Genomic DNA, 13,849 nt, shown 5'->3' with positions numbered 1-13,849 from the left:
AGATCCAAAAGAAAAACAAAAAACCTATTCGTGAAAGCGATGATAAACACAAGGAATAACAAAAGGATAAACATGAAGATGTAAATAAGAACATCAAAATCATAAAATATGGGGAAGGAGTATAAGAAAACATGGACTCTTTTTAGAATAAGTTTGAGACTATAGGACTATCAGTCTAAACCAAGCAGATATAGGAAGGGGGTTAACATATTCAAAAAACTGGGCAACCACAAATCAAAAAAAAAAAAAAAAAAAAAAAGATTCAAAAAAACGAAATAGAAGACACAGCATGAAATAAAAGGAAATCATCAAACCACAAAAAGTAAAAGGAAGGAACAAAGAAGAGACATAGAATCAACTGGAAAACAAGGTTTAAAATGGCAATAAATACATATTTATCAGTAATTGCCCTCAATGTCAATGGACTGACTGCTCCAATCAAAAGACAGAGAGTGGCAGGCTGGATTAAAAAAACAAGAGTCTAAAATATGCTGCCTACAAGAGACCCACCTTAAGACAAATGACACACATAGATTCAAAGTGAGGGAATGAAAAAAGATATTTCATGCAAACAGAAATGACAAGAAAGCAGGAGTTGCCATACTCATATCAGATGAAAAAGACTTCAAAACAAAGACCATAAAATGATAAAGGGGTCTAATCGGAGCTACAGCTGCTGGCCTACGCCAGAGCCACAGCAACACCAGATCCGAGCCACAGCTGTGACATACACCACAGCTGTGACATACACCATGGCTCACAGTAATGCTGGATCCTTAACCTACTGAGCAAGGCCAGGGATCGAACCCACAATCTCATGGTTCCTAGTTGGATTAATTTCCACTGTGCCACAATGGGAATTCCAAAGACTCTGACTTTTTTTTTCTTTTTTTTTTAAGGACTGCACCTGTGGCATATGGAGGTTCCCATGTTAGGGGTCAAATTGGAGCTACAGCTGTCAGCTTACACCACAGCCACAGCAACATCAGATCGAGCCCCATCTGTGACCTACACCACAGCTTATGGCAATGCCGGATCCTTAACCCACTGAGTGGAGCCAGGGATAGAACCCATGGGAACTCCTGTTCCAGATTTTAAATTCCACATATAAGTGAGGGTGCAGTCCGAAAAAAAAAAAAAAAAAAAAAGACAAAAAATTAAATAAAATTTTGCACAAATTAACCTATCTACAAAACAGACTCACAGACATAGAGAACAGACATGTGGTTGCCCAGGGGGAGGAGGAAGGGAGTGGGATGGACTGGGAGTCTGGCATTTGTAGATACAGGCTATTACATTCCAAATGGATAAACAACAAGGTCCTACTGTAGAGCACAGGGAGCTATATCCAATCTCCTGGGATAGACCATGATAGAAAATAATATATATTTTATATATACACCAAAATGTTACTCATGTTTTATCTCTGCATGGTAGCATTAGGGGAGATTTTGTTTCACTTTTTTGTGCTTTTCCTTATCTTTCCAAATTTTCTACAGTGTAATCATTTCTTACTTCTAAAACTAGAACAGTATAAGTTTTAACATTTTCTTTTGCTAATGGAAGAAGCATCATTCCTATAATCCATGCTACATGCGCCTAATAACTGTTTTATGCTGTGCTATGCTCAGTAATTCAAGTTGACTTTACCCTTGGTTGAAGTTGACAGCTGTAGTAAAGTGTATCCAGGTCAGTACACAGCCTCCACGGGGTAATGCTCTATTATCTCATATCTTATATATCTTATATTTATTTGCCTCAGCTTAGGATTCCCTTCTATCTTTCCTTTCCCCCACCTAAACCCATCCCACCCACTCACCCACCCACCCACTTTCCTCACCAAAACCTGCTCTGCTCCACTCAAGCCAATACCATTGTTCTCTACAAAAACCAAGTCTTTCTCTGGTGAAGCTGTTTGCTATTCCAGGAAATCCTCTGCTGAGTTTATAAAAGGCATCAATACTTGTGGTCCAACCTCACTAGCTCTAAGAAGCTATTTCTTACTAACCCTGATGACTTTTTTTTTTTTTTTTTTAAAGGGCCGCACCCTTGGCATATGGAGGTTCCCAGGCTAGGGGTCTAATTGGAGCTGTAGCCACCAGCCTACATCACAGCCACAGCAATGTGGGATCTGAGCCATGTCTGTGACCTACACCACAGCTCACGGCAATTTTGAATCCTTAAACCACTGAGCGAGGCCAGGGATCAAACCTGCATCCTCGTGGATGACAGTCGGTTCATCAACAGCTGAGCCACTACAGGAACTCCCCCCTCTGACGACTCTTTAAAAAAACATTTTTTTATTACTTCAGAAGAATAGAACTGAAATAAGCAAAATTCTTGTTTGTTTCACACACATGACCCTGTTTTATTTTTAATGATGAACTCATTATTTTAAAATAATAAAACAAAAACCCATAAATCTACTACTTACCCTTTAGAACAGCAGTTGACAAACTTTTTCTCTAAAGGGTCACATAGTAAATATTTTCAGTTTTGTGGGCTGTGTGTTTTCTGTCACACATTCAGCTCTGGCATACCAGCACAAAAGCAGCCAGAGACATTATGCAAGCAAATGAGCATGGTGTGTTCCATAACTATTTATGGGCCCTGAAATGTGAATATCAAATAATTTTCATTTATCACAAAATTTTATTCTTCTTTTGATTTCTTATTCAACCATTTAAAAATGTAGAAACCTGGGAGTTCCCATTGTGTTGCAGCAGAAACGAATCTGAGCAGTATCCATAAGGATGCAGGTTCGATCTCTGGACTCACTCAGTGGGTCGAGGATCAGGCATTGAGCTGTGGTATAGGTTGTAGATGCAGCTCGGATCCTGTGTTGCTGTGGCTGTGGTGTAGGCCAGCAGCTGTAGCTCTGATTTGACTCTTAGCCTGGCAACTTCCATATGCCGTGGGTGCAGTCCTAAAAAGATTAAAAAAAAAAAAATGTAGAAACCAATCTTAGCTTGTGACCATACAAAATAGACAGTGGGCCAGATTTGTTAGTTTGTCAGTGCCTAATTTAGAATATAGCTAATAAATTGTATTGTGATTTCCAGACCAGCAGCATCAGCACCGCAAGGGAACTTAGCAGATAGGCAAATTCTGGGACCAACCCCAGACATACTGAATCACAAACTCTGGGGTCAGGAGCAGCAATCTGTGGTTTCATCAGCCTTCCATGTGATTCCAAAGCATGCTAACATTTGGGAATATTGAAAGATCCCTCCAAGTGGAAGATAGGACTGGAGGAGGCAAGAGGGAAGATGATGAAACTAAGCGGGGGCTGTTGTGGTCCAGATGTTGGTGACACAAACTAGGGAGAATGAGGGGATGGGAAGAAGTGCATGGATGTGGAGATAAGGATAAGGATGAAGGAGATGCCTTGAAAGAAAATATTTCAAGAATAATTCTGGACTTCCCCTTATCTAAATGAAGGCAAATGGAAATTTGTCTTGCTTAGGCAAGAGTCATCTTGAGATCTTCCAGCCACAGAAGCTCCTGAAACCTGGACTCTACATTCAGACTCCTGCTGTTCCCAACTGTCTAAATGACAAGTATCACCTCTGGGATCTGTAAGTGGGCCTAGGCTGGTACCCATTCCTTTACTCCCCATTGCTCCTCAGCCAGAAGGCTTGAGCTGCAGAGCCCCTGGCTTCCCAGTGTTCAAGAGGCTTGAGCTCCTTCATTTTTACTTACCTTCTTCCACTGTCTGCCAGTATAAGCCAAGAAAACTTCTCCCCAGGACTTCAACCAACTCACCTCTCAGAGGAACAAAACATGCTTACATGATACCCTCAACTTAGAAAAAGCGCTGAACAACTTTGTGAGCTGAGTGGCTCACATTCTGTACAGATTTATGAGAAATAAAATGTTTATGTATCTCAAGGATCACATTATGCTCACACATGATTCCAATTTTATACTACAAAAATTCACGGATGGGACCCCCAAGTCCTAATCCAATGACTCACGGCTAAAGAGTATTTTTTTTAAAAAAGCAACAAAACCTTACTTAAGGGAACTGGAGTCACTCACGCAAGGCCTGTAAAAGGATCCAGAGCACTGGGTTGCACACTTGCATTAAGAGAAAAAGCACTGAACAACTTTCTGGTTGCAAGAGAAGGCACGGTGTGGAGGATGTGAATGCAAGAGAAGGCAGGGTGTGGATGTGAGCTGTACCCAGGAAGGACCTAGAGCCTGGGAGCTCTCTGAGCACGGGCTGGGCATGCGGCATTGTGCAGAGAAAGAGCAGAGAGGACTCAATGTGTTTAGGAAGATGTAGGACCTAATAATGGGAAGTCAGCAGGGCTAACTCCAAAACAGCAAAAATAGAAAAATGGTGCTTAGAGGCCCATCTAGGTACCCTTTGATTTCCACCCAGAGCCCTGTAGTAGCAAATCAAATGCATTGTAAGGGAAGATGCCTCACCTGTTTTGGGAAGAGGGTAACTGATATTAAATAAATCTTCCAGAAAAGAAAAGATGGGACCTGTGATGTTCAAAGCAAAGTCTGCATTTCCACCTGCGATGGCATCTTTCCGGGCCCAGATGCGTATCTAGAAAGAAAATATTAAGCCGTGATTAGGAAAAGCAGTAGTGATTTTGCAAAGTGGCAGCCTGCTTGCCCCACTTCCTGACGCTCTAGAGCCAAAGGCTCACCTTTTCAGATGAAGCTACATAATAAAATGTCTAGGGGTTCCCGTTGAGGCTCAGTGGAAACGAATCCAGCTAGTATCCACAAGGATGCAGGTTTGATCCCTGGCCTTGCTGAGTGAGTTAAGGATCCGGCATTGTCGGAGATGTGATGTAGGTTGCAGATGAAGCTGGGATCTGGCATTGCTGTGGCTGTGGTGTAGGCCAACAGCTACAGCTCCAATTTGACCCCTACCTAGCCTAGGAACTTCCATATGCTGCAGATGCAGCCCTAAAAAGACGAGAATGAATGAATAAATAAATAAATAAATAAATAAAATAGAAAGTCTAAATGTGTCCATGTAGTGAGAAGAACCCAGAAGGCTATTCACTAAGCTGTAAACAGTAGTTCCCCAGAAAGTGCCTTCAGTCTAATAACTGAGTGTTATTTTGGTCTTCTGCAATAACATGTGAAACTTCTGTAATTTGACAATAATCCTTGGAGTGGTATCTATCCCCTGAGAAAATGTAGATTTGACGTTACAGTCAAAGAGCCCCTTGGATCCTTGCTTTTCTTGTCAGGACATATTTCCAATGATTCAAAACAGGATTATGCAGTTAGTGGGGGTGAACAGAACATATTAAACAAATTTGAAGCATGCAAATTTGAAATGGTTTGTTAATAAAAACTTGAACAGTCCCATCTTATTTTCAAAATTTGAACCAAGGTTAATTTCCTTAATTTTAAACAATTCATCAAAAAAATCTGATGACTTTATAGTTGCTGAAGCAAGGAATTTTATTCTCAGTTTACGGCACTTCCATGATAGTAGGTGAAAAGAAATCCCTGCCATGTTTTGTTATTTGAAGGTGCTGTTGTTTGGGCACCTGAACCCTGAACATGTTTGTGTGATTTGCATGACTGATTGGCTGTTGTTTTCATGTTCATTGTTATTTTAATATGAAATCATTGTATCCCCCACAAGAGTACAATCTAAGCACTTTTAAGTAGAGTTGCCAACAGTAATGCTAAAAACCACACCTGAAACTCAATCACTCTGAAACAAAAGTTAGCGGTGAGGGCATTCAGATAATCGTCCTGATGTGGGTACAGTTAATTTGAGAAAGAGTTCTTTCCAAAACAGGAGAGAACATGTGAAGGAAAAGAAAAGCAGCCCAACAATATCTGCAGATTGCTGAACTCCAAGAACAAGGTCACCTGACTTTGCTTTTATTTCTGTTGGAAAATTTGTCTTGTATTATGCGACTTTTAAATTACTTGGAGGTCTTCAGGAATGCTCCACTTTCACAAAATGCAACCATTTCTGTTTTTTGTTTGTTTCTTCGTTTTGCTTTTTAGGAAGTTCCCAGGCTAGGGGTTGAATTGGAGCTACAGCTGCCAGCCTATGCCACAGCTACAGCCACTTGGGATCCGAGCCACGTCTACGACCCACACCACAGCTCACAGAGGGTTAAGCAACTCCAGATCCTTAACCCACTAAGCAAGGCCAGGGATCAAACCCGCATCCTCATGGACAGTAGTTGGGTTCCTTACTGCTGAGCCACAACAGGAACTCCTGTGCAACCACCTGTTTTTGGAGCCTTCTGCTTGGCTCCCCTCCTTCCTTCCAGCTCCTGCCCACCAAGAGGTCTCATTTTCCTGGGGAAAGAGGGATCCGGGCTCAGCCCTGCCCTACACCTCATTACCTGCTCATTTTCAAGCTCTAACCTTAGAGGCAAAGTTAAGAGGACATCTAAATCAGAGCCCACACTAAAGAGTGGAAACAACAGTCACCTCTCCCTACATTCAGGATAAGGTGTGAATATTAACTGTAGCCTTTTAGAAAATCAAGGCAGTAACAATTTAAGTTTGTACATAAGTTTTCCATTTACAAAGCTCCTCCCATAAACAACCATTCTTTAAACCAAAAGGGAGGCAAACAGTGAAGATTTCAGTTGCTAGGGAAGGGCTGGGCTGTAAGGATCACAAACAGATGGGGAAGATAATAGGTGTAAATTTCCTTCAAAATTGCACCTAGCCCACCAGTGTGTCCTTGTGGCCCTCTCTGGACACAGCAGATGTCAACATCTAAGAGAGGAATATCTTTACACATGCCCATGTGTGCTCAATTCTACACACAATATGTTACATCCAACCTGAGTTGTGTGTTCTTTTTGTTTTTCCCTTTTTTGCTTTTTGAGCCACACCTGCGGCATATGGAAATTCCCAGGCTAGGGGTCGAATGGGAGCTACAGCTGCCAGCCTACACCACAGCCACAGCAACACGGGATCCAAACTAAGTCTGCAACCTACACCTCGGCTCAGAGCAAAGCCGGATCCCTGACCCACTGAACGAGGGCAGAGATCGAACCCGCATCCTCATGGATAATAGTCAGACTCGTTTCTACTGCGCCACAACAGGAACTCTGAGTTATGTATTTCTTATGTTTATCCTCGTGCAGCAGCACATGAACCGCATTTTCCACTTCCCTAAATTTCTATCTCTTAATGAGTCATTTGTATAGAGTCTGGATGCTATTCCAAGAGTACAGTCTGGTTAGAGTATATGATGGACCCCTTCACTCCCTAGAGCTGAGCCACAGCCAAACACAACATTCCACTGATAAACTTGTCCCAAATTTCCACTCTCTGGCTTAGACCATTACTTTCTTAGCCATGTTCCATTTCCTCTTTGCTCCTATGGCTGCTGGCTTTCTTTCCAGGGTGATCTTTCATGATGAAACAGACATGATCTTTTTATAAGAATTTCTCACAGTGCAGCAGCACTGAGAGCAACAAGCCACTTGAGGTGTGGCTGCTGACAGCCACCTTGGGTCACTTGTGAGCTCTGGGCCCACTCCTTCAAGCCAGGTACTAAGCCTGGGCTTCCACATCACGCCTGAGTAGATGTATCAGTACACATCGTGAATGTTTGACTTGGCCAATGTTCTGTCAGTGAATATCAAGGACTAAGTATTCAATAAGGGAAATCAGGCTGAGCCAACAACAACATAAGGAGTTGTCATTTGCATTTAACACAGTATTGGGGTTTTTTTTTATCATGTGCACATATATATATGTGTATATATAAAATGTGTGTGTGTGTGTGTGTGTGTGTGTGTGTGTGTGCGCGCGCCACACCCACAGCATATGGTAGCTCCTGGGATCAACCCAAGCCGCTACAGTGACAAGGCCAGATCAAGTGCAGATCAAATGCAGATCAAGTAACAAGGTCAGATCAAGGCCAGATCAAATGCAGTGACAAGGCCACACCACAAGAGAACTCCAAACGCAATACTGTTCATTCACCCTTAGAAGGAGGAGCTTTGAGTGATTCTCCCCCAGGGACAGTCTTGCCTCATCCTCAGTTTCCTTCTCTCCATAAGTCAATGGCAGAAGCCTGGAACATCTTGGACCCAGGACAGAGCCTCTGCCTGCTCCAGGGCCTGAATCTCGTCAGCGCTGGGAAGTTGATCTGATCAAGAAAACTGGGTCTAAGGCACTAGCCCTACTTACCTCCACATTTTGTGTAGGGAGTGGACCAGTCCATGAAGGACTGTACAATAACCCTGATATTTTCCTAAAGGATTATTACATAACGAGGGTGCAACTAGGTGAAAATGAGGTATTTCAGGATGAAGCATCTATTTATAGAGCTCTGGGGAAGAGGTCAGATCCCAGAGTTGAGGAACCACTGGGCCTGCTCCTTGAGAGGAATGAAGTCTGACCTTGTATGCAGCATTTCCACCAGAGCAGTTGTCCAGGCTGGTTTTGGTTGGGCGGTTTAGGGTCTGTGCTATAGCGGCTCCTAGGTGTTTTGAGCAGCACCCCATCTTTAAGGCAGCTGGAGCATGTGGGCAAGGTAGACAACAGGTAAACCTGAGGTTCAAGGTGCTAGTGCGGCTGCTTTCCTTGTTATCCCCCGTGCTCTGACAGGCAGTGATAGCCCGGGAAGAGGGGGCTCAGAAGCTGCCTTGAGTGGGCTTCACGTGCAGCCTTTCCATAGAAACTCCTCCACAGAGCTGCAGTAGGAGCTGAGTGCAGGTGCAACAGCCCCTCACGTGGGAGTGGATGAGCAGTCTGCACCCTTTCCTGGGGCATCCCCTCACTCACCTCCTTGCCCCTTTCGATCCTGCTGACATACTCATAGTCACAGACAGCAAAGGCGGCTAAGTAAGTGGGCATGTGGGGCGTGGTATAAAAAGTGGTAACAGTCCACTTGCTTCCATTCACATCTTCCTTCTCAGACTGACCTAGAGAAAAGGATTTTAGTCCAAATCACTGAAAATAAGCAATAGCCAGCAGCAATATCATTGGCCATTGACTATCACCCACCAACTTTTTCCCAACTACTCCCCACAGTCCAGCAGTTTGAACTGCTCTACCCTGTAGCGATCAGAACCATGTTAGAAGGTCTAAGGGCAGTACCTCGGTCTTGAATTAGCACCTTGAATAACATGGTCTAGACTCAGGGTACATCTACGAGCCCTGGAAATGAGGCCCATGATCTGCCTCCTCTCTTTTCCATGTACTGCTGGTTCCTAGTACAGCCTATTACTCTCAGCACTTAACCTAGAGCTTCCCAGGTCCATGAGAGGTCAACAAGGTACAACCTGCCATTCTCCAGTCCCCGGCAGGTCTTCAGGGCAGTCACACTGGGGTCTCTTAACTTGAAATCACAAACTCAAATGCCTGTGCCGGAGGTTATTTGATGTAAACGGGCTGGTGTGTACACTAACAGGGAGTGGTGGGGACTGCCGTGAGGGTGGGAGGCACACGCTCAGTTCGCACAAGGCAGCTTCTGCTCAGCTGCCACCATCACTGGCACGTAGGAAGTGTAGGTCCCACGCCATTAGGCGTTCAGAGGTTCCAAAAAAGTAAAAATGTTGATTTTTATGAGAAATCTTTGAATTTCTTGAAGTCGAATACTAATCAAAAGAAAAAAAGTACGGTGAGCCCCCACAAAAAAATCCAAAACAAACAAAATAAAACCCACATCTATGTACCAGATTCAGATGAAGTCCAATTAGCTTGTTATCACTAATGAACAATAGTTGAAACCCAAACTAATGGAAAGACAGGCTGCTGATGTCTGAGAACAGTACAATGTCCCCAGTTCCTAATATAAAAAGAATCCAGATTTATCATCACCAAGATGCAGGTGTTGACACAGATCCCATGTGGCTGCCCTCCCTAGTTACATATGCAACAATTATAATGCATTTCCAACACACTGCCTAGAAAGACTATGGACATAAAATCTATTAGAGTTAAATATACATACGCAGATATAACACATAAAACATAAATATAAAACCACAAATAAAATATGTATAAACATTATATATGATACAGTTATATATAACGTTATAATATGTACAGATGTTATACACACACATATATGGCAACAGGAAACATTACTTACCCAGCTTTGGCATGTTGGAAAGTGCCACATAACTTGGATGATGAATAATTGTAATATTAAAAGTTGCCTTCAGAGCGGGCTCATCAAAACAAGGGAAAACATTTCTGGCAAATGTTGGTTCCAACTGAGATGCTAAGAGGGCCCTGAAATACATTTTTGGGGAAAATCTATTTTTATCTGAAACCAGTGGAAGTAAAAAATATATATATTGAGGGATTATGGCTTGTAATTATCTGCAGGAGGGAGCTGGAATGTTTTCCCTCATCTTCCTCGCTGCCCTCCCATTATACACACACATTCCACTTCTCACTGCCCCTCAGAGTTCCCGTAAGGCCTAAAATACAAAAGAAGTCTTTAATTTTCAACTGGAAAATAACATTTACCTCATTACATCATCCGCCTTTAAAAGCTTTTGCAAACAAAAGAGGAACAAATATAACAAATATGTAAAGCAAGCCTTTTGAGAATGAAGGATTTTTTTTTTTTTTAAACTAGGATTACTTCTTTGGGGATGGTCTATGCTTTTATTCTCCACCAAAGTACAAGTCAGATGAAGAATGTCTACATCTTTATCCTTTTCTCATGTTCTCTCTTTTTCCTGGTTTAAAACTTAAATAAGTTTTACTTTGCATACCTCTGGGGCTAAGCATTATGGACATATCCCAACAAAACAACCTTCATTTGCATGTGGACAGGTTTATCCAATCCTTACTGCTCCTTCCCTAATCTCCACGGAAAAATACAATAAGCAACATTAACCCATCATGCACTGGTGATTCACAAAGAAAAGCTTAGACACAAAGCTTAGTATTCTGAGCAAGCAAGAATTTGTTTCAGCCTCTGTAAACACTGCCTTAGGCTGATAAGAGCATGGGTCTCCTCAAACAACTTTTTCCTCCAAAGAAACCTGTAGTCTCATTAGCTCATTTTCCAAGACTCAGTGATCTGGGAACTGTTTTTAAAAGACAACTGTGGACGCCGAATTCCTTTTTTTCTCCTAAGGTGCTGAGACAAGGCCTCTCACGCATTTATTCTAGCTTCAGGCCCAATGCTTAGATTTTAAAAAGGTGAATTCAACACAGGTATCTTGAGAGCACTGTCCATCCATGCTCTGAGTCCCTCCTTCACCATTTGGGCCCTGCTCACATAGAACTCACAGAAATTATGAAGAACACACAGAACAGTAGGTGTATTTAAGAGCTTTTCATAGTCACCTAGTTTGATGTGCTCATAACCTCACTGTGACAAAGCTGTAATTTTCAACAAGCTTATTTTGTCCTATTTGTTTTTCCCCAGCTTATTATACTCTTGCTTTCATGGGCTGAAAGGAGGTCTGTGGTCTCTGACACCAGCCACTGTGGCTCCAAGCCTCGGCTCCATTCATTGCCAACTGAGCAGTTCTGAACTAGTCACATCATCTTACCGAGGCTCAGTTTTTCCATCTAGAAAATACAGACACTAGCTTTCATCTTTGGTTGCGCTTTTATATTATTAGCAGCTGAGTTAAGCAATGAATGACTTTTGATTTCTACTATATTCCTTCTAATCTCACAAAATGTTTTTAGCAGAGACAAACTACAGAAAAATTCAAAGAGGGATAATTTACACAGTAGGGGCAGAGGGCTGGAAATCACTAACTACAAATGCATTTGAAAAGGTTCCAGAGATCACAGGTGGCCACAAGTGGGATATGAACCATGTTTGTCCCCCCAGTTAATTTTAAACTACCAGAAATTAGGGATTATGTATTTTTTCTTCTATATCATGTAAAATATTTGGCAAAAGTATGGGTTCATGGCAGTTGAGTATTTTCTCAGTCTGGGAGGTACTATAATGCAAAGGTTGCTTGATATTAGCATATACAAAAGAATATGAAGTCTTTTGCAGAGTTTGTCACACTGGAGTTTGTTTTGTAGTATTGGTGGCTATCTTTAAAAGGGATGAACTAGGATAAAGAAGATTCAAGCAACTGACAGAATAGTAAAAAGAAAAATGAGCAGGGGATTCAATGACCTGAGTAGTTGCTCAGGATCTGCCATGTAAACATAGTTGTGTAACTTTGGGAAAGCTGCTTAAACTCTCCAGACATCCATTTCCATAAAATGGAGGGATGGGACTAGATGATCTCAAAGTCCACTTAGAGCTCTGAAACTGATTCCAACAAAGGTCCTAATAGTATGGGAAAAAAGAGCCCATGAGGTTGCCATGACCAAGTCATCTAGGAGTGGGAAAAACATTTCCTGTGGGAACGTGGACATGGCTCTCAGAAGCTCTATGAGCCTTCTGAAATTGCAGACACTTTGTACAAATGGTATTCTGTTAGCATGAAAAGTGCAACATAAAGTGAAAAGGCAGATTCAATTACATAATACATGCTTAAATATATGGAAAGCCAACACATGCCTATCGTTTTCGTAATGGAAACTCTAGAAAGTACATCTTGATAACATCTTCTCTGCCTGCCATGACTTCCCAAAGCATGTGAATCTTAAGGAGGTGGCATGACTTCCCAAAGAATGTGAATCTGAGCAGATAATCAGACTCTTCTAGGAGATGGGAGAACTTCATGCTCACCAAAAGGAGACGTGGGTTTCAACACAGGCTAGGAGACACCAGCTTAGAAAGTCACTGCCTTAAAAAATCAAGCATCAAGCTAGTTCTTCCAATTTCATGATTAAGGTCTCCAGAGAAATGAAATAAAAGAAATGCCTGGATTTCACTCAACTATTTCCCTCCCTGGTTTTATACAAACAAACAAAAAGGGAAAAAAATCCCTACAACACACAGCCTTTCTGGCTCTCAATCTTAATTGCAAAGGTCAGGGCCAGCCAGCAGTACACACGATCTGGTTTTGCCACATCTGGACCCAAGGCTGGTATTTATTTCCCTTCTCTCTCTCTGCTTTGGACTCAAGCAACCTTGTAAGGATATCCTGATCTCAGAAAATAGAACCATCCACCACCCTCTCCTCCCTTCAAACCTCACTAAAATATGCTATTATGGTGCCTATGAAGCCTAGGTTTAGAGCAGGTCAGCTGGTAAGGGAGTTAACTTGGGGGAGTCTGTCTCCCCATGGCTCACAACTGCAAAGCCAATTTCCGACCCTCTTGAGCAGCCACAGAATGGTGGACTCACCATTTTCTGGTGCTGGAAACAATCTTAGCAGGCAAAACACATGATGCCTTTGGGGATCCAACTACTGCCATATAAAAAATATCCATTCAATATGGTATGTCACTCCAAATTATTTTACGAGCTCCACATGCCTACAGTTCTAGTTAAGAACTACTAAATAACATGGCTGGTTAAGGATTAAATAAGACTCTTTGGAGAATTGTACCATTTTTTTTAACACAATAAAAACATTCAGAAATCAAAATGTTCAGTAAAGACAGATGTTACACCACTGGACTGAGGTTCAAGGACTGACCCATAAATCATGTTTGTTTACTACTTGTGTAATAGGATCTTAAAACTGAAGTTTCCACCAGACAACAAACAGAATAGATGTAAAATTCCATAGTAAGGTGCCAAACCATGCTATGAAATTTTTGAAAGCAAATGCCCTCGAGAACCTTTGAGGCCCTATTGGGTTTCTCAGCTACACTGGGGACCTAGAAGAAGGGTCAGGGAACACAGACAAAAGAGATCTGACAAAAGATCTGCACTCAGGGAGCTGGGAGGCACTGCAACCCTCTAACTCTGAGCTAGAGGGAGAAGATCCCTCCAAGAGCACTAGAAATGTTTCCTAAACACTGAGACACAGAAAAAGGCTCAGGGCAAGGG

The 13,849-nt window shown here is 42.2% G+C and overlaps 1 protein-coding gene across 14 annotated transcripts in view; it reads right to left on the bottom strand.

The window, feature by feature from the left end:
• Window positions 1–13,849, bottom strand: part of LVRN (laeverin) — a 75,728-nt gene that overhangs the window by 44,119 nt on the left and 17,760 nt on the right. For 8 of the 14 annotated variants that reach the window (XM_085014332.1, XM_085014326.1, XM_085014331.1 and 5 more), the window contains 3 exons: window positions 10,064–10,206; window positions 8,752–8,891; window positions 4,435–4,561 (listed from right to left, as the gene is read on the bottom strand). Coding sequence is in view for 7 of the 14 variants with exons in the window: in XM_085014326.1 (XP_084870452.1) it covers window positions 4,435–4,561; window positions 8,752–8,891; window positions 10,064–10,206 (410 nt within the window). In the remaining 7 variants the exon portion in view is untranslated. The remainder of the gene's footprint in view (window positions 1–4,434; window positions 4,562–8,751; window positions 8,892–10,063; window positions 10,207–13,849) is intronic. The other 6 variants (XM_085014337.1, XM_085014328.1, XM_085014335.1 and 3 more) reach the window with 1 other exon arrangement.

Source organism: Sus scrofa, chromosome 2, assembly GCF_054392235.1.
Source record: "Sus scrofa isolate SSC_HxYL_T2T_F1_AM1 chromosome 2, Sscrofa_HxYL_maternal_Yorkshire_Landrace_v2.0, whole genome shotgun sequence".
NCBI classification, from domain to species: domain Eukaryota; kingdom Metazoa; phylum Chordata; class Mammalia; order Artiodactyla; family Suidae; genus Sus; species Sus scrofa.
Note: the sequence above shows the minus strand (reverse complement) of the source record. Positions and strands in the feature narration are given on the sequence as shown.